Consider the following 19,489-nt stretch of genomic DNA (forward strand, 5'->3'; position numbering starts at 1 on the left):
CAGCCAGTCACCATGTATCTCTGCAAACTGAGGTCTCAAAACAAGCTTCTTCAAAGTCTCCATCAGCAGCATTAAAGCCAGGTGGGTTACAGAAAATCTGGGCAGTTGTTAGGTCCCCAGTGACAGATGGGACACTTTGCCCAGGGCAGCAGGAGAAGAAGGGGTTCCAGCCCTGTGAATTCCCAAAATAAATCCACACCTGGAAATAATAATCCAGGCAGCACTAAAGACTGAAGCAGCTCATGCAGTCCTGACTGCAAGGATTTTATACCCAGCCATGTCAGAAATTCTCCTCCCCATAGTAAAGCATGTAAATCAAAGGAACGTGTTTGTTGGAAGAAGAAAATCAAGTCCTACCCAACACCATGGCAGCTGCACTTTTCCTCCTCTGCTTATAAACCACGAAGAAAAAATTAACCCATTAGGCCATTTGAGCTTTACAATGGGGAATCTTCTTTTTTTTTTTTTTTTTTTAAGCTTACCTTGGGAAGTGAGACATGCAGCCCAGGTGGAGGTACAGCAAAGATGTATTCAAAGCACTGTTTTTATATTATGACTTCCATTGTTTTTTTAAGTGATTTTTAAAGTGTCCTGATCAAAACACAGAGAGCTTGAGTTCAAAACATTATGTATGTCCCCAGCTGTTGTAGCAATCAGTGGCACTTTACTGCTCCACTCAGCTGGATGAGGAGATCCCTCATGGAGTGCTCCTTAAAAAGTACTGTTGTGCCTGAAAGGATGACTGGGAAGCTAAAGTGGGCAAGATTATTATTTAGTGCAGCCAAAATGTAAACTCTGGATTCCATCATAGAAACACAAATATAAGCTACTTGCTTGCTTCTTCACAGATATTAATAGATTGGGTGGGGAGGAGCTTATAAGAGACAAAAAAAATTCCTACTGAGAGAGAGAAAAGCAACTGACATTATTTGACTGAATAAACTATACCTAGGCAGGGGTGACATAAAACAAAGAAAACAGTTATTTTTAAATTATTGTGATGAGAGGTTTCCAACTATTTAAGGTACTTTTCAAAATTAATTGAAAACACAATTTTGGATTAAAAAAGAATAATTAAAGTTACTTATCAGGATGAAGTGCTCCTGGTCCCACTCCTGGCACAGAACAGTTTCAAAATACTTTTCTTTTTGCCTGCAAAAATAAAGCAAACAAACAAAAATAGATTTCAGTTGAACAGATTTCTTCTTCTTGGTGTTTTTGTGGTTTTTTTTCACTTGGTTAGGACACCAATCTGAAAAATCCATTATCCACACAGTCACTTCTTTGTCTTAACTTCAAGATTTCTTTTTTTCTTTCAAAGGTCAGGGTAAGCCTACCACAAGTTCTTTAATGAGAAAATTGCTTTATCCACTTTAAAACACAATCATTTTCTGGGTAATCCAGCCTTGGAAAATGAAACGATTTTTCAGAGAGAAGAAAGCTGTTTTTCAGACTTGGCAGTTTATCTAAACGAAATTATTTCCCAGGCAAAGACACAAGGGTGGCCTTATTGTCATGAAAGTCACTTCAAAAATTAGTGGGTAACTTAGCAGTGGGAAAACTTCAATGGATGTAATTATTAATTTAGAAATAAAGTACTTGGGTGGTTTTTATATTAACTAATGCTATCAGATATGAGTATAATAGAAGCTGAAAGGAAGTTAAATAAAAGCATGAATAAATATTTATAGTGTATCTAAGTGATCTGAAACTACTTCCACTATTACTGATGTCTTGCTTTTATATTTTTTTGGCAGAAGGGGACATTTTTTAATGGCATAAAAAGCTCGGGAACAGCTTTGACTGACTGCTTTGTTTAACTGCCTTTCCAGATCCTGTTCCCGTCGGGAGCGTTTGTTCGAGCCGACATGAGCGAGTGGGGAATGGGTGTGACCGTGAGGACCCCGGGCAGCGACTTCAACAGCACCAGAGGTTTGTGTGGCCTCTTTGATGGGATCAGTCACAACGACCTGAGCCATATGCCCGAGGAAGACTTCATAGAGGAGTGGAGGTACAACGTGAGAGAGGATGGCGGGCTGGGAGATGCTCTGTGGTGCTCTTTCGAGGAGTGTTGAGAGGTTTTATTCCATGACACACTCCTGTGGTGACCTGACAGCGAGACCTAGCGAGGGAAGCCTGGAGAGCTGCCACCATCTGAACAACACCAGGGCTGAAGTTGCAGCCAGTACAACAGACAGCAGCAGTTGCTGAGAGAGAAGTTTTATATTCTCAAGTGATGTCACACTAACAGCTGTGTTAAGATCCCACTCAGCTGTTGAAAAAAAATGCATTCTCACCCACGCTAGAAAATGTAGATAACTGACAATAGGGTTTAATTAAGGGTTTGGTATTTCCCTTGTCCTTTTATTCCCGAACACTAATTGCAATATGTGAGTATAGATTAAATGTTACATTTTTACTAAGTGTGGTAATACATGTGCCCTGCTAAAACGTAATATCTACTCTACTCGTGCTGCCAGTGAGCTCTAAAAATTTGCACTTTCTGAGACAGATGGTCTGGAGCCAAAGCCAGGAGTCTGGAGCTCTGACATATCCCTAACCCTATATCTATCTCTATTCGTATTCCACATTTTAATTCCTGTTGCTGAATTCTAAACCTGGATAATAGATGTTTCCAAAACAGAAATGGGTTTGGGTGACTGTGTAGTTTTGTTTGTGAGGTATGTTTTGCAAATAAGGGAAAGCAAACCAATTTAACAAACCATTTATTCTGTACGTGAGCAATAAATTTTAGGCCTATTGCATTTCAGAAAAGAAACAAACGCCTCTACCACATTGTTATTATATTCAACAGGCCTAAATTATGGCTGTTTAATGGCAACTTCGAACTGTACTAAATTGTACTATTTAGAAGTCAACAGCCATCTTTAAAATTTAATAATGTGGTAATTTAGTCAGAGTTTGCTTCTAGAAAGGCAAATGGAGAAATAGTTTATTGTAAGAACAAACCAACAGCTGATTATCAAAAAAAAGGGTTAACAAGATCCTTAGAACTTGTTCAAAATGAATTCATTGAAAGAAGCCAAAGCCAAATATATAGGAACTCACTTATAAAGCAGCGGAGAGTTTCCTAACACTCGTCACATATGATGGAGATACACCAGGGAAGGCAGGAGAAGCTCCTGCTGAGTAAGAAGGGTAAGAGGGATGATGAGTTTCACCTTGCAGTACTCTCCAGGATGGGTTCTCAAGGACCCCTCAGAACCTGGTTAAAATAAACAACTAAGCCAATGGAAAGGCTGAGGTCATCTTTGGAGGAGACTGGATTGGTCTCTGATCCACCCACAGAGAAATGGCGCCTTGAAAAACAAAACCTGGAGGGCGATTTTTCTGCTGATGTTTTTACTTTCATTTTAAATAACACTGAAAGCATGTTAGGTTTTCTTCAGCACCTGAAGCTAGTCTGAGTGCTCACCATCTGGCAGCTCAGCTCTTTCCCTGGCTTCCACCTCTCTCAAGCAGCTGCAGGGTTCTGAATGGCAGATTTGTTTGTAAGCATCAGCTTTCCAATGAAACTTTCAAACAATAAAACATCAGAGCTTCACAGACCTCGAGTAGCATCCAGGCAAGGAAAAGCTGAATTTTGAAACATGTTAGGCAGGGTAATTATGGTAGGTAAAATTCATTTTTTAAGCTATTTTTGCAATCTTTTGGTAAAACCAGCAGCAATACTATTAACTTTGGACTTTCTATAACATCATCCAACTCAGTTTGAAAAACTTGCCTTTAGTCCTTCTTTGGTTATAATGGGCAGCTAAAAGGAATGATAGCCTAGTGCTCTTATGCAGAGGACAGAAGGCACATCCTAGCTCACTGAGCTGCTCTTGGAATCTGCTCACCTGGGAGGAAGGACAGGGTTTCCAGAGGCTCCATCCTTTCCACCCCTGTCCTGCTAACCAGAGCTAACCAGAGTCAGGTATTTAGTTTCATGTAGAAACAGCAAAGGAATCTAATTCAATAACATATCAAGGCAAAAGTTTCAGTTTACTGAAATTTTCATTTTGGATTTAGGTTTCTGTCTGAAATCTGGATCAGTTTATGTGATTTTTAAATAATTTATTAAATATGCAATATTTACCTAGAGCAGCTAGTTTATGTAGTGTTCCCACAAAGAAAGAGCTAGTTCTGCTGCCTTAATTTAGGTTTACAGTTAGTTTGTGACACAAGTCTGGGCAGCATCAACTGCAGGTACAACCACCCTGCAGAACCAGAGGAACAGCACATGAAGGATGCCCACTCAAACACCAAAGATGTACTGTTTGAAAGACTAAAAGATGTTTCAATGCTCCCTCAATCAGCAAAAATCAGTTTTATTGCCCTAGACTGCAGGAAAGCACAGATCAGCATATCATATATACAATTTTCAATATATACCGGAAAAATAGGATAAAGACAATTGTTCTTTTTACACAGAATCTAGTGTCTGGCTCCAAACTGGTGGCAAAAGGCTTTAACTTTCATGAAATCTCTACATTCTGCCTGCAAGACAGTATTAATGCCAAAATAATTCAAATTCTTTGTGATGTTTAAAATTTTTCTGGGGAAAAGTGGTACCAACTATAGGGACAAGAGTGTATCTTTTTCGCTGAAACTCCAGGATCCCTCCTGTGCTGCACAAGTAAGATCAATAAGAGATCTTGTGCTTATGAAATTTCTAAAGAAACTTTAATCATGGCTGTTTATTCAAACTGAACTCTCTAGAAGTTCATCCATCATTAAAACTGGACTAAATTAAAAAGTGGAAAAAAAAAAAGTCACCTTGTGTGATAGCCTAGCCCTATGATCAATAGAAAACTGCTTTGTGTCTGAAGAAAAACTCAAAGAAATCTGTTAGAAGACAAAAATGAAATGAAACATGCATAAAGAAAAATTTTACAGAAAAAACATCTAAGAGAAAAAAATGCAGTGACCTGAGTCTAAAAGGAGACACCTGGTAGGGACAGCACAAGCACATAAAGATCATTTTGATAATAAAGCATTTGAAACAAATACATTTCTTTTTTTGTCATTCTCCAGGCTGTATCTGAGCCACATCAGGGACAAATCCAAAGCCTTATTTTCTGTGTAATATGCAAAGGGTAACCTGCACCTTAGAGAAAGTTCTGCAAAGAAAAGTCAAGCAGTTAGGCAACGCTCCAGCAAAGCACTTAAGCATCTGTTACTAAAATGTCCCAACGTAGTGCTAAAAAATGAACAGGACAACTCAAGAAGGGCAGTGCAAAAACTACTAAAGAAAACAGAGATTAAAGTTAAGCATTTTCTTAAGTACTTCGGTATATTGGGAATTTATACATTCCTCAGCCTTGGAGAAAGAAAGTTTACTTGGTATTGTAGACTAATTTGTTGAAAGTTTTCTCCCTCTAATCTCTTTCTGTTTTTTTAAATTAGATTACCTCCAGGGACAAGTTTATTTGACAAGACTCCATCACCTTCTGAGGGGAAGCAAATGAAAAATTACTGCAGATGTCAGAAGGAAAGCAATAGGTCTGTGCCCATGATGAACATGCCAAATGCCTTTCAGACTCCTTTCCCTCAATCTTCTGGATGCCATTATGATCAGGTGGATTATACCTCTGCAATCCCATATCTAGATGTTACCTCAGAGTTTGTCACTCTCTCAGAAACAGAGTCTAGAAGAAAAGATGGGAAACTGTCAGCCAAGCTGTTTCATCAGAGACATCTGCATAAATCAGTCCAAAAGCGAGGTAGTCCTGAGGACCAGTTAAAACCCCTCACACACAATGTTTCCATGAAAAACAACAGTTCTATTAACTCTACCAAACCAACAGAAGATTTAAAGAGGGCAAAAAGGCAAGGAGACTATTATGAATATTCATCCTTTCACCGATTGCATGGGTCAAGCCAGAGAGATTCTGAAAGCTTTGCCTATTTTTTCCCAGAGGATTATTTTGAAGGGATTCGGACAAAACATCCCCTGTCATGGCCCACTCCCAATGGTCTAACTGCCACCAAAGCTCAGGAGATCTGCCACCAAATTCTTGCAAATTCCAGCATTGGCTTAGCATGCAGAGGTCTCCTTGGAAAGCAGATGGATGAGGCAATTGATATATGCCTTTTAGATCTGCAGCTCAAAGAAGATGTGGCTTGGGTGAGGGCACTGGTAGCCCTTTTGGAAAATGAATGTGAAAGAAGAGTGCTAGGAAAGAGCAACGAAGTGTTCCATGTGGGAAACCAGCCATCTGCTACCCAGGAGGAAATCCTCACTGTTCTCCGGTGTCCTGCTTTCTGTCACAGCAATGGACAATGTACTGAACTGGGCTGCCAGTGCTTTGAAGACCACAGCTCCTATGATTGTAGCATTGCCAAAAGTAAGTCCAAAATTCTGTTTGTTCTTACCCTACCCATCTTTCCATGGTATTAGAGTTATTAGTTAGAACATCTGCACAGAGTTGTTTGCTCTTCAAACAGTGCTACCAGTAAGATATTTGATGAATTAGTAATCAGTTTTTGACCTTGAAGAGCCGATCAAAATATCTGGTTGGCTGGCCCTTCACTTTTTCACCTCAGTAACTTCTTAAAAATGGATTTTATAAGCCCCTTAGCAAATTGGTTTTGCAGAAGTGATTTTCTTTACATCTGATCTATCACTGGCACGCTGACAAGCAAGCTTCTGTCAAAAAAGAGGGTCCTGCTCACCTTGTGGTCAATATTCATGTTAACACTGTATAGATATTTCTTTTTCTTCCTGATCAACAGAGAGTAAGATTTGAAAGTTAATCTCAAATGCTATACTTGTAACAAAAAAAAAAATAAATTAAAAGTGACAAAAGGAACAAGTAACTTTGTCAAAGCCATGAAATAGCTACAGGACATATTCAAACCTGCAGACCTGATTCTGAAAATAGTTATGACTTACATTTCCACAGGAGACTATCCCACTAGGTTTGTTTCTTCTTCACAGTTGAGCCCCTCAATGGATAAATCCAAGTCCAGTGTGAGTACTGACAGTGCTTGGAAATAAGCACATGCAGAAATGTTAGCATTTATATCAAAATGTAAGCCCTGCCTCAGCAGACCACAAAAATGTACTTAGGGCTCAGCCGGAGAGTTGAGTTCCTGCAGTTTAGGAAGCATTTCAGCTAAGCTGAAGTGACAAGGTATGCTTTCTCAGCCCACCCCAGATGTACTACAAAGCCTGGGCTAGTGGACATCATTCTCTATTTAGGACAGGTAAAGCCCATAACTAGGGGCAGTTGCCATGGCTTAGCAGAGACATCCAAATAGCAGCTGGGAGCTCAGCAGCACACCTGGTACCCCAACGCATCTAATAGCTGGGGTGGGATTACCCAAGTGCTTCACAATAAACATGGCTTTAGTGCACTTATTTAAAGCGGTTAAAATATATCCTGACATTGTTTTTTTTTTTTTAGTTAATGGCAGGCTAAATTCCAAGTATTGTTTTCTGACTTTGGAGGGATTCATTCTTGCTCACACAGAGAACTGACACCAGTGACTGAAAGCGAGTTGAGAAATTTTGCAGTAATTGTCCAAGATAAAATTCAGTGTTTAACTTCATTTCTCTGTGATACAGTCAGGTTAAAGGGGCTGCTTAGGCCACAGTTTTAAATTTTGTTTTACTTTGCTATCATTGAAATCCCTTAGATTAGAAGGAAATAACTTCAATATGACCTTTCAAGTATAAGATAATGGCACCTTGTCTTCTAACTGCGACATCAAATATAAACAAGGACAGAGTAAGGAGCACGGCCTGAGATTGCATAGGGAGGTGAGAAGTGAAAAACAAACATACATCAGCTGTGGCAAACACATCATAAGCCTCTACTGCTCCCCTGTCTGACTGCTTTGTCTGTCTCTTGCTGCCTTGGCTTCACTTTCCTCCAGCTGGGGAAAAGGTGGTAGTTGGTCTTTGCTTCAAATCGGTTCTCTTTTGGGAGTCTGGTTGATTAGAGCTCACAGTGTGTCAGATTTTTCCCTCCAGTTTTCCAAAGGGTCACTTATCCCTCCTCACCATGGGCTCCCTCCTTGTGCTGCTGGAATCCTGCTCCACTGCCCCCGGGCTCCCATAGGGTTTCCACTGAGCCAGAGTTGCTCCATGGAGGCTGAATTTTTAGTACGAGCATCCTTGTGCTTAGCCAGGTCTCTGGAGGAGTGAGCTTGGCACTGGACCTGTAGAAGAGCCACACTGATGCAAATAGGGAAGTACAAATTTTCCTTAGTGTTTATACTGCTCCATTTGCAGGGCGGGGTTGAGTTTGTTAGTGTCACGGCAAAATTAGCTCTGACAGCTTCAGCAGTTTTGCTAACACAAGGCAGAAGGCCCTTTTCCAAAACTGCCATGCGGTTTTCCCAGCATTTCAAGAGCAATATTTGATTTTAAAACCAAACAGCCCCTGTTCTCTCTATCACACCATATAACAACCCACACTGCCTTAGCTGCAGCTAAGGACTTGCATCTTTTCTTACCTAATATCTGTAAGATATTTTCTGTGGGTGTAAACTTTAAGCACAAAGATTATTTTTATTTAAGAAAACGTACAGAACACACAAATGATTACTCCTTGAGAAGAATGCTTTCTAGCCAAGTAAAGAGAGCTCAGAAGAGAAAGCACTAAATAAAAATATAGCAGAAATTGCCATTTTGAACCACCCATATTTATTTTTCTCTGGAGGAAAAGGTAAAGGTATAACTCTGCTGTGTAGGGCATGTCTTCCCAAGGGTGCACCTGACCTGGGAACATTTACCATTCATTTTTCTTTTTTGCACCATACTCATGAGATTATTTGCTGCCCTCTCTTCAACAGCTATCCACCTCCAGAGGTGTAAAACAACAGCTACTCAGTGTATATTCCACACCAGGAGCATATACTGGGAACTTATATCTTTTACAGAAGAAAAATTGAAAAAAAAAATTATCAAAATAGACTGCTATTAAGGCTAGTGGAATTAACTTTAATCACTAAAATCTTCTCTGAAAAATATAGATTTATTTTTTCTCTTTGTAAAGCCCTGAACATGCAGCAGAGCTCACAGGGATAGACCTGTCAGCCCATGGAAACCTCTGAGCTGTTTTCTGCATGATAAGTAGAATCTTAAAGAGGAACTGCTCTTTTCCAAATGTCCAAGCAGAAAGGAAAACTACTTAACAGTTCATTGTATATCCCAAATCCTAATAAAAAAATATTCAGAATATTTTACAATACATTTTTCATTAAAATGGGGAAAAAAAGCAGCTGCTTAAGCAAATCTAACTTAAAAAATTTCATCTATAGACTGATGAAAAAAAATGCATTAACATTTTTGAGAGTTTGTTTGTTATACAAAGGATCTCCTTAATATATAAATCTGGGGTTTGTTTGGCTGGATCTGATTTGTTTTGTTGTTTTTTTCCCCCCAAATAAAGACACTGAAATAAAAGGGATCCATTTCCTGACCAAATTTACCTAAGACATCACAGTATTTACAGATGGGAACAACAGTGAGCAGCAGAGCTGCAGGTACATTCTGTAACATGGGTTCCACTAATGCAAAGCACTTTGGAAAATATACCTTGGAATCTGTGAATTGCCATCACCTGACTCTTCCCAAAGCGTGTTGCCTGAGGAGTCCTCAGCTTCTCCATGTGATGGGTGAGTGGGACATGGGATGGATTTCCTCTGATGTCCATGGTCATGGTTTGAAGATCATTGTCTTATCAGTCCCATCACAGAGAAGAGTTTCCTTTAGTTTGGGAAACATAACATTGAAAATTAACGTCTCAGCACGTTCAGTGGATAATCACCCTTGGAGGAGCATCTGAAACGGTATTATGTTTTCACAGGAGGGTCAGTAATTTAATCTGGATTATTTGGTTTTAATTCGTGATACCAGAGATAGAAGCATACTTGATAAAGAAGAAATTAAGAACAGGACATGTCTTCTAGTACTTGCTCCTCCTCCTTTCCCAGATATCCTGGCACCAACTAACCCCAGCCTGGTTACGCACCAGTACGTGCTGGGAGGGCGATAGCTCAGGCAGCCACACCAGAGCCCAGCAGTGAGCAGGGCCTGCCTGCTGGCTCAGCCCATCCCTTGTACTACTGGGACAGAGATCATGGGATGGAAAAGCAATTGAAGCTCAAGCTGAGCAAAACTGGGGGGAAAAAAAATCCAGAGAAATTCAAATAAACCCAAAGTTAACAGCTGGTGCATTTAATTTCAGAACTTTGTCTTCAGAGTAACTGTAGAGAAACTAAGAGACAACTTTGTAAAATAAGTTTAACTCAGCATTCTATGGAGAGAGAAAAGTACTGACACCATCTAGAGTCAATAAATGTGATGAACTGCACCGAGTTCCATGTGTTACAGACTATTTAAGATTTAATTTGTGAGTGATATAGAATATTTCTTCTCTATATACAAAGGTACAGAAATACTGTATTTGCAAAAGCACCTGATTTTGTAAAGGCAAGGTAAAGCAGATCCATACATCCAGCCAGAGGTCAGATCCCTCACAAGAGGAAATAAAACCTTAGGTCTGGCACACAGATCATTCAAATATTATAATACTTAGAAAAGGTCAGCTAGTTAATTTGGTAGAGACAAGCAAGTTAAGTATTAGTGTGAGCTTTACCTTTAGGTGTTCTTGATTTCTGAGTTTTATTCACAACATTTTTTCAAGCTATTTGCTTTTTTTAACATTTCATGGGCAGAAATGTTCTACACAGACAGGATGTGATGTAACACCTGCATGCAGGGCAAGGTCCCTACAGTATCACACAATAGTCATGTGCTGCTTAAATGGCAGTTCAAAAAACGGGAAGTCCTCAGAACTGAAGTCCTGTTGATATCACTAAAGCCAGGATTTAACAACAGAAAAAGCTATTAGAGATGAAGAATTATGATCAATCACAGAAATAAAGCTGTGTGTTGCAACAGGAACAGCTTGAACCCCCTCACTGGCAGCTCAGGCATCCTGACCTGGCTGGCAGCAGCAGGCAATCAGCACCGAGCAAGCACAGGCAGGATAAGCCTTTGGGCTTTTGTGCTAATAAGTAGAGGTTCTGCAGGAATGGAACAAAAGGAGAAGAAATTAAGAAGTGAATTAGGTTTCTGCAGAGTACACAAAACTGCTGCCTCTCTCATTTTCTGTGAGAAAGACAGGACTGGAGAAACAGGAGAATGCTCCCTTGTTAGGAAAAAGTAACTCTCCAGGAGAAGTTACTCAAGTAATGAAGGAGAAGGCAACTCCTTTTGCTAGTCATATATTTTCCCATTAGCTCCAAAACAAATCACTGTCTAATTTTCTCAGGCTGGAATTATAGACATGAATTAAAACTCCCCCAAGATCAAGGAGGCCATCAACATAACTCAGATATCTTTTCCAAGGTCACCCAGTCTCAGCTACATCACTGATACATAAGATGTGTTCTGCCACTGGTTTTGACCAGCACAAACACACACAAGCCAAACATGGCTGTGCAGGATTTTTAGGGATCAGGATACAACCCATAACTTATTTGGAATAATTTTAAATGAAAACACGTAGAAAGAGAGAAGATGGGAAGCACTGCTCACAGACAGGCTCATTCCTCTGCTCTGCCTGACTCCAACAGGAGCAGTCCAGGTGGCCAGGGCTATAATTATCCTCACATGAAAACTGCAATTTGGAGTTGAAAGGCACCTCTGAAATCTGGCAACGCTCCAGAAGCTTAGACTTTCTTAATGTTGCTCAACATTTCACAAAACCCCCCCAACACCTGTATAAGGTGCTTAAAATGTCATTACCACCTGTAATTAAATGCAGAATCCAATTACTGCAGATAGCAAATCAGGTTGGTGCCTACCATTTGTGTATATTGACCACGTTGCTTATGAACAAAAAAAAAGCAGGACTAGTAAATCACACACAGAGTGATGTAATATGCAGATTGTATGAAGCTCTGAAGAGCAATTACAAGATAAAAGGTAATGAGGAATAATAAGGACAAATTAGTTTCAGTGAAGTAATGACACTTGAAGTTTAAATTTCTAAATGGAAAGTTCTGGAAAAAAAAATCAGCAAGCCAGCAAAGAAATCAAAGAGAGGAAAACTGATGGTGAGAAGGTGAGAAGTTAACACTTACCTAACACACTTAGAGGTATCCCAATTTCATCTTAATAAATTTCAGTCGTCTTATTAAGGAGTTCTGTGAACCCAGCCACCTTTTCAGAGCTGTGAACCACAACCACACAGGTCCCTCAGACTCACCTGCAACAGCAGTTACATGAATCACAGCCTTATTTTTAGAATGGTTATATAGACCTTTTTGAATTAATCACACTGCTTTGGGCTGAGACTTTTTTCCTGTGCACTAATTAATATTAATTAAAACACCAACATTTTTCACAAAAATAATCATACTGAGCAACAGTGTGGGGTCAGCTATTTACAGCTCCTCAGGTGAGGCCTTTGAATGAAGATGTCTCTCCTCTACAGAAGAATAAGCCCAGAGCTTTAAACAACTAGTCATTCACATTGAGGATGAAGTATGCACTATTCAGTTTACATAATTGTGCTTTATTTATAAGCTTAATTACTGCTTTCAAGGACAAAACATGAAGGAGACATTTAAAGAAAAAAAATTAAAATTGTTTCTAGACCCTCAGGTGAAAGGGGAGGGAGTATTTCAGTTCTCTGCATCAAACATCTGCCTTGAGAATTTCATATGGTAACATATTGACTTTGAAATAAATGTTTCTTCCACTTCTATCAGTTCAGAGGTCCTTAAATTCCAGGTCATGATGCCATAATGATTATTTAAGTGCTGTCAGTCTGTCAAGTAAGTGGATAATTTTTGGCACATTCAAGATGTGTTTTGCTGACATGACACAGCACAACAGCACAGACAGAGCCATCAGGGTGCACTGGGGCAATAGAAGCTCTCCCTGCATAAATTAAGACTATACAAATTAAAAAATGCATACCAGGCAGTAGATCTGCAAAGCAACACACTACTCACTGTACGTAACAGTGGTAGCCTCTGTCCCTGTGACCAACCTGTGGTGCTGGTGTGACCAGACCTTCAAGGGAGAATTACACCTGATAGCACCACAAAGGCCCTCAGAAATAGTGACCTGAAACTGTGGAATTTCTGTCTGATTCCCTCCACAGGAACAGAGCAGGTTTTAATTTTTTTTTTTTTTTTTAGATTAGTAAACAAAGGAAAAACACAACCAACCTTTGGGCTAATATGGCAAAACACTTCATATGGTAGTGAGGGTGTAAAACACTTGAACAATCATTGTATCGATTTTTCAAAATTGCATTTCAAAAGAAGACTCAAACACGCTTGTGAGAACAGCAGGCACCATAGTTACAGCTGTTGAAGTTCTCTTGCCAAAACAGAATGCTATTACTTAAAAAAAAAAAAAAAATTAAATGGCATTAAAAGCTTTTTTTTTTTCCTTTTGAAATACAAATTCAATGGGCTTAATTCTGCTCTTCATTATAATAATTTCACTGACTTAGTGGACGTAGTATTATCAAAGTCACAGTTACTATTACTTTGATGAAGTTACCAAGAAAAAAATTAGGTCTCTTACAAACACTCTTTTCTTACTCTTTTTTTATTTTTTCCTCATTTTAATTATTTTCTTTCCCATTCCACAAAGCTGAGTTTTCTTATCCAGCCAACTGAGGGAAAATTTCCTGTGCCCCCTGCATCCCCTTGAACATGTACTTATTAACTTGACAACTGATGGACAGTAAGTGAGGCAATGGTATTATATTTATAAGGTAACTCAGCTGTTTCTATCAAATATATTTTTCTTCGGTAATAATTTCTGTAAAGCAAAGAACACTTAATGCAGATCTCTACACACTGCTGCAGCATAAAACACACTTTAATATGCTGCTTCCATCCCACTGGGATTGTGTTCTTTACATAGAGCTTAAAGATACTAGGAATATATTCATATTTCCTTCAAGCTGACATTAAAGAAGTTTCACTAAGATATCAATACTTTGTAGAAGAGGTTCTGTAGAACTTGAAAATGAAAACCTTTATTTTCAGACTTGCTATCTCCATTTAATATATTTTTTTTTCAGCTTACTGGATAATATTGGAAAATAGATAAAAGATAAATATGAAAATACATCTGATGCAATTCAAGATATTATTGGTTACAGTTATTCACCAATTTATGATTAATGTTAAACCAATTTATGATTTAATGCTGAATGCAAGCTGAGGGAAAGAAATTATATTAATGTTTATTTACAGAACACATTGTTTCTGTCTCCCAGACATCTACAGAGCAGTGGGCCTCATCTAAGTGAGCTATGAATCCTAATAGTAATGGCCTCTTATATCAATTAAATGATTCTACAGTATCTGCAGATCTAGGTGTTAAGAAGTTACACCAATATTTTCTTTTTAGGCTAAAAACAAAGGTGTCATTAGTAGTCATAATTACAAAAAGCACAATGAGTAAGTATCAAGGCTTTGAGATTACTGGGCCAAAAAGAAATTTCTGAACACAGGATTTACCTGCTTTTGAAAATCTCACTCTTGTGCTTTTAGAATGAATAAACACCTCCAACCACAAAACTTTTAGTCAGAAATGCAAAATTTACAACAGAAACACAGTTAAGAATAAAAAGAAAAAGGAATTGTGACCCTAGCCTAGCACTGATGCATCCTGACTAATAGTTATGTCCTCCAGTTTATAGTGATGGGAACAGATTTTTCCCAGTCACATAAAACATATTTGTGGGTAATTCTCAGGGACTGACCAGCTTCATACTTGTTTTGAAGGTTTTTTTCTTCTTTTCATACCAATTTGAGTTTAGTTTTGATGGTGCAGATGCAATAACCCTGCATCTGAAAAGACAAACATCAATACCAGCCTTAATCTAGTGTTTTAACTCCCAGTTCTTTCCATGCAGAGCACAGACCTGGCTGAGCGGGAAGAGGGCTATTAGCTTGATAGTTACAAAGTCAATACAAACTGAATTTTAAAAGGATATCAAATCCTCATGATAAGGGACATGGAAGGTTGCTTGCTCAGTGATCCATACTATTCCCTGCAAATCAGATCAGGGAGATCAGTCTTTGCAGGTGATTAGTTTATTTGCTTTGATGCAAAGCAGTCAAAGCAGTTCAGCGAGACACGTAGCTAAACAAAACCCTTTTCTGAAGGGTATAAAATTAAATGCTAGAAAAGTTTACAAAATTATATGTCTGATTCAAACTGACCAAAGCCAGACACTCGAGGTGCACGCCTATAACTTCTTTACATCAGGCTGTTTGCAGGCACTGGAGGAAATTTCAGCCTTAAATCTTGTTAAATCCAAAACAAAACAAAAAGCCCTGAACAAACAACCTTCTTCCCCAAATGCTCACACACATGCACATGTGAAAAATAACAAATTGATTACAGTTTATGAGCTACAGAATCAAAACCTGCAAAACATTAAAAGGTCAGATTTAAACTGACCAAAGCAAAAAATTCAAAGCAAACCTATAATGCTTTTATATCATGCTTTATGTTGTGTGAAGAACCCTCAATCTACCTGAACGGAATGTTCAACCAATTGTGAATCCTTCTAATTCAGTAACTGTAAAGATGGAAAAATTACTAAAAACAACCAACTGGATACTAATGTGGACATAAGGACCATGATGACACCCATGAGCACCCTCGTACCCAAATCCCTTTGAGTGGCATCACTGCAGTAATTTGTGGGGAGCTACAAGAGGCTGCCAGTGGTTGTGCCCTGGAGTGCCTTTGGGGGACTGAAGCTGGGACCTGCTTTTGTATGCCAGGAAGCACCAGGAATGTGCAAACAGATCTTATTTTTTTTTTACCACCAGAGGCAATATTCCATAGTTAACAGTGCACTCTTCTTTCTTTCGCTTGCCAAAGTAAATTGCTAGCAAGCCTTTTAAAAATAGAAGGATCAAATAAACATTAAATGTCACAGTGAGATTTCTAAAGCAAGAATTATCTGCCATACTGTTGCAGCACATGGATGCTTTCAGTGTGAAACTGAGTCAGTCCATTTCTCACAAGCAGTCAGCACTTGCAAAATGCTTTTCCCAGACTCTCCAAGGGCTCACCTCTGAAATCTATACTGGATACCAGAGACCCTCAAAGGAGCAAACCTGATTCACCCTATGTCAGATAAAGATTATAGGTCTATAGTTTAGTACTGTGGCAAATTCTGGTTCTCTGAGAACTGGTTTTGGAAGCACAGTCTTCATTTAGAAGCCCGGGAGGTCACTTGCTCTGTTGAAGCTGAGATATCTCAACATCATTCTGCTCTGATCCAGAACCCTCCTAGCTGCAGTAGCTGGATGTCCACAACTATGCCAGAAAGCTCTGGAACAGCAGTTTACTCAACCAGCTATATGATTTCAAGGATAGGGCAGCTGGACAATGTTTTTCATTACTTTGGTTGCTTATTTATCATCCTGATCAAGAAAAGCAAGGCAGTCCTTTTCCTTCTCTTTATTTGACCTTCATTTCAGGTCTTCTGCTCTAGCCCAAACACTTTCAAACACTGCAGAATGTTTATTTGTGCTAGGATGCTTTTCTAATCAAATGTGGAAACCCAACATAAACCATATCTATCTGGCAGTAAGACTTTAATAAGTGTAGCTTTGCAGGAATCTTGATTTTGTATCAACTGTCTCCATTTTACTTCTCTCTCTGTGCATACTTGCAATTTACATAACACACCACAATGAGGATCTGTAAAACCAATCCTGTATTTATGCAGGAGTGTTTTATGTCTATTATGTAACCTGTGCACCTTGCCAGCTTTGACTCCTGTGAATGCTTACAGAAAGAAACAGCACTGTCAACACTGCCAGCAGCTCTGAATTTACCTTTCTTTCTTGCAAATTTCCACTGGGGGTAAAGCAGAGGAGCCAGGAGTGTCCCTGTCTCTTGAGGGAGGCACAACACCAGCACTGCAAACCAAACAAGACAGGTCTTTTTACTTTTTACTTCTGTCTAATCACCAGAGTTCTAAAGGCTTTTAAGATGCAACCTTCAACTCCAGAGTCTTCTCCTCTTTTTATTCCAAGACAGCTTTATAAAACTTGACTTTTTTTTACTTTTCCCCCCAGTGTCTCCTGCTGTTTCTCAGTGCAGTTCTCTGCCAGGTGACAGATGCATTTCAGGTGTGTTTACTTGGGGTGTGTGCAGACCAGGCATTAGAAATGCATCAAGGTGCCCACGTCTGGCCCAGTGGATGTGAACATACATCTCCATAAATCCTCCTCCATAATGTGACTGCACCCTGCCACTCAACTGAATCCCAGGTGCTGCCCTGAGCTTCAGTTTTCAATCTAGCAGTGAAAGTCAAAGTACATTTTTGGCCTATAGGTCATACAGAGAAAAGAAGGTGGGTGTTCTGTCCCAGGTTTTGTTATATTTTGGCATTCATACTCTTAAACATGCATTATTAATGTTCAAATACATCATACTTTTCACAGTCTTGTTCCATGCACTGCCTGATTTCCCACAGATTTATGTCCTGCCTCTAATGTGCCCCTCTGAAGACATCTGACATCCACCCTGGGTCTCCCTGACCTCCACTTTCTCTGGATATCTGCACTTCTGCCCTTACTCTCTCACCTTTGTGATGTTTCCCAGCTCTTTCCTTTGCTGCCATCTTTCTCCCTTCCAGTTTTCTGCTGAGCCACTTGCATCTCTTTTGCTAAGGTTTTTCAGGCTCTCCAATATTTCCATTTCACATCTCCACCTCTCTGACCAGTGAGCATACAACATGCACAGGCTTGTTAACTATCCATCCTCTAACCCAGGGAGCCAGGAACAGCAGCTGAGCCTTGATTGTGTTTCCCCCAGCCACAGCAGGGGCTGTGTGGATGAGTACCCTGCCACCAACTCTCATGAGACATTTCTGACTCTAATGTCATTGAGATTTCACCTTCCATGTTTGGGTGAAACTGGCTAACATACAACAAAAGATTGGTTGAAACTGGATAATATATTCAACAAAACTAAAAGGCAGGAGGAGAGCCAGAAAACCACCTAAATGCCTAAAATTCCCACATCCATTAAATGCAATATCTCCTTTTAAAAACCAGTTGGATTAAAACTAATGATAATTTTAAAAGCTGGTGTATTGTCTATACTAATTCTTAATGTCTGAACTCTAGTATCCATTTGTTTAAACATAGTCATTATACTTACTTTCATTTTCCATCAGACTTTCTCCCTCTTCTTCCTCTCCTCCCAACATCCCCAGTGAATGGCCCTGGTAAAAGTCTCCACCACCTTCCCAGCACCACATCTTCAGCTGGCCAGAAATGAAGGAATAGAGCATTAAATTAGACCTGATCTCTCACAGAATTCATGCTGTGTATTCCTCCCATTAGAGCACTCCCAGCTGAAGGTGGTTTGACACAGCCAGCTGAGGTAACAGAAAAAAGCCCACTCAAAGGACACCTCAGTCTCCTCCTTCTTCCCCACTTTCATCAAACTAAATAAAACACATTTTTCCTTTGTGAACCTTTCACCCCTTTCACCAGAAAAAGAAATCTCATTCTCGTCCTGATTCACCCACAACATGGCAAATCTTGAGAGGAGGTATCCAAAGCATTGATGGTGACATATGGCCTCCAGATTTAGATCAATTGAAAGATGTTGTACAAAAGTGTGTACAGAATGGTTTGAAACAAATACAAAATGCCATGCTGATACTGTAAGTGATTTCAGAAAGCATCAAGGCTGGATAATCTTGCCCTGGCCCTGACACAGTGATGGTGTTGCAGTAGTGTCAGGATGCTCACAAAGATGTAAGGAAACCCTCGGGGAAGTACACGGGGCTCATCAAGGAGCAACAAACCCGTAAGTGCCTTCCTGGAAGAGGAACGGCTGCAGAAGCACCCTCCTGTGCCTCACTCCTTCCCAGGATAAGAGATTTTACTTCACCCTGAAAATCTGCAAAGATAATGAAAATGTTAATGCCATCCGAGCTACCTTGGTACTACTGGGGCTGACTACTAAAATATCATTAAAAACATAATGAAGCAATTTTTTAAATTATTTTTTTATTTTTATGCACTAACCATAAAAGAAGGTAATTTACCAAAACCATTCACTGCATCTGACTAATACCTTTGTACCTCACAGGAATCCACAACTAACTGATGAATGCTCATAAGCTGTAAACCATGACTCTGCTTGTAAATATTGCAGTGTCCAACAGGGCTGCTAATAACGCTGTGAGAAAAATCAATGAAAAAATCAAAAAGAAAAGAAAGACAAGCTAAAAGCACTTCAGAAGTAACAGAAAAAGCCTTTCACTGCTTTTCACCTTTATGTTGCTTTCCTTCCTTTCTCTGGGAAAAAAAAAAAAAAAAAAAAAAAAGGAGAGTCATGCAGCTATGTTGTTATGAGCTGCAATCTAGTTGGATCACAGTGTTTCACTGTGTTCATCCTAATTCCAGCTGAAATGGCAGATCCCTCACGGAACGGCGAGGCACAGGGAAG

The 19,489-nt window shown here is 39.4% G+C and overlaps 1 protein-coding gene across 1 annotated transcript in view; it reads left to right on the plus strand.

Moving 5' to 3' along the window:
• Positions 1–19,489, plus strand: part of LOC127386305 (von Willebrand factor D and EGF domain-containing protein-like) — a 172,491-nt gene that overhangs the window by 76,386 nt on the left and 76,616 nt on the right. Inside the window, exons 10-11 of the mRNA XM_051623141.1 lie at positions 1,833–2,011; positions 5,410–6,350. Of these exons, the coding sequence (XP_051479101.1) occupies positions 1,833–2,011; positions 5,410–6,350 (1,120 nt within the window). The remainder of the gene's footprint in view (positions 1–1,832; positions 2,012–5,409; positions 6,351–19,489) is intronic.

This window comes from Apus apus, chromosome 6, assembly GCF_020740795.1.
Source record: "Apus apus isolate bApuApu2 chromosome 6, bApuApu2.pri.cur, whole genome shotgun sequence".
NCBI classification, from domain to species: domain Eukaryota; kingdom Metazoa; phylum Chordata; class Aves; order Apodiformes; family Apodidae; genus Apus; species Apus apus.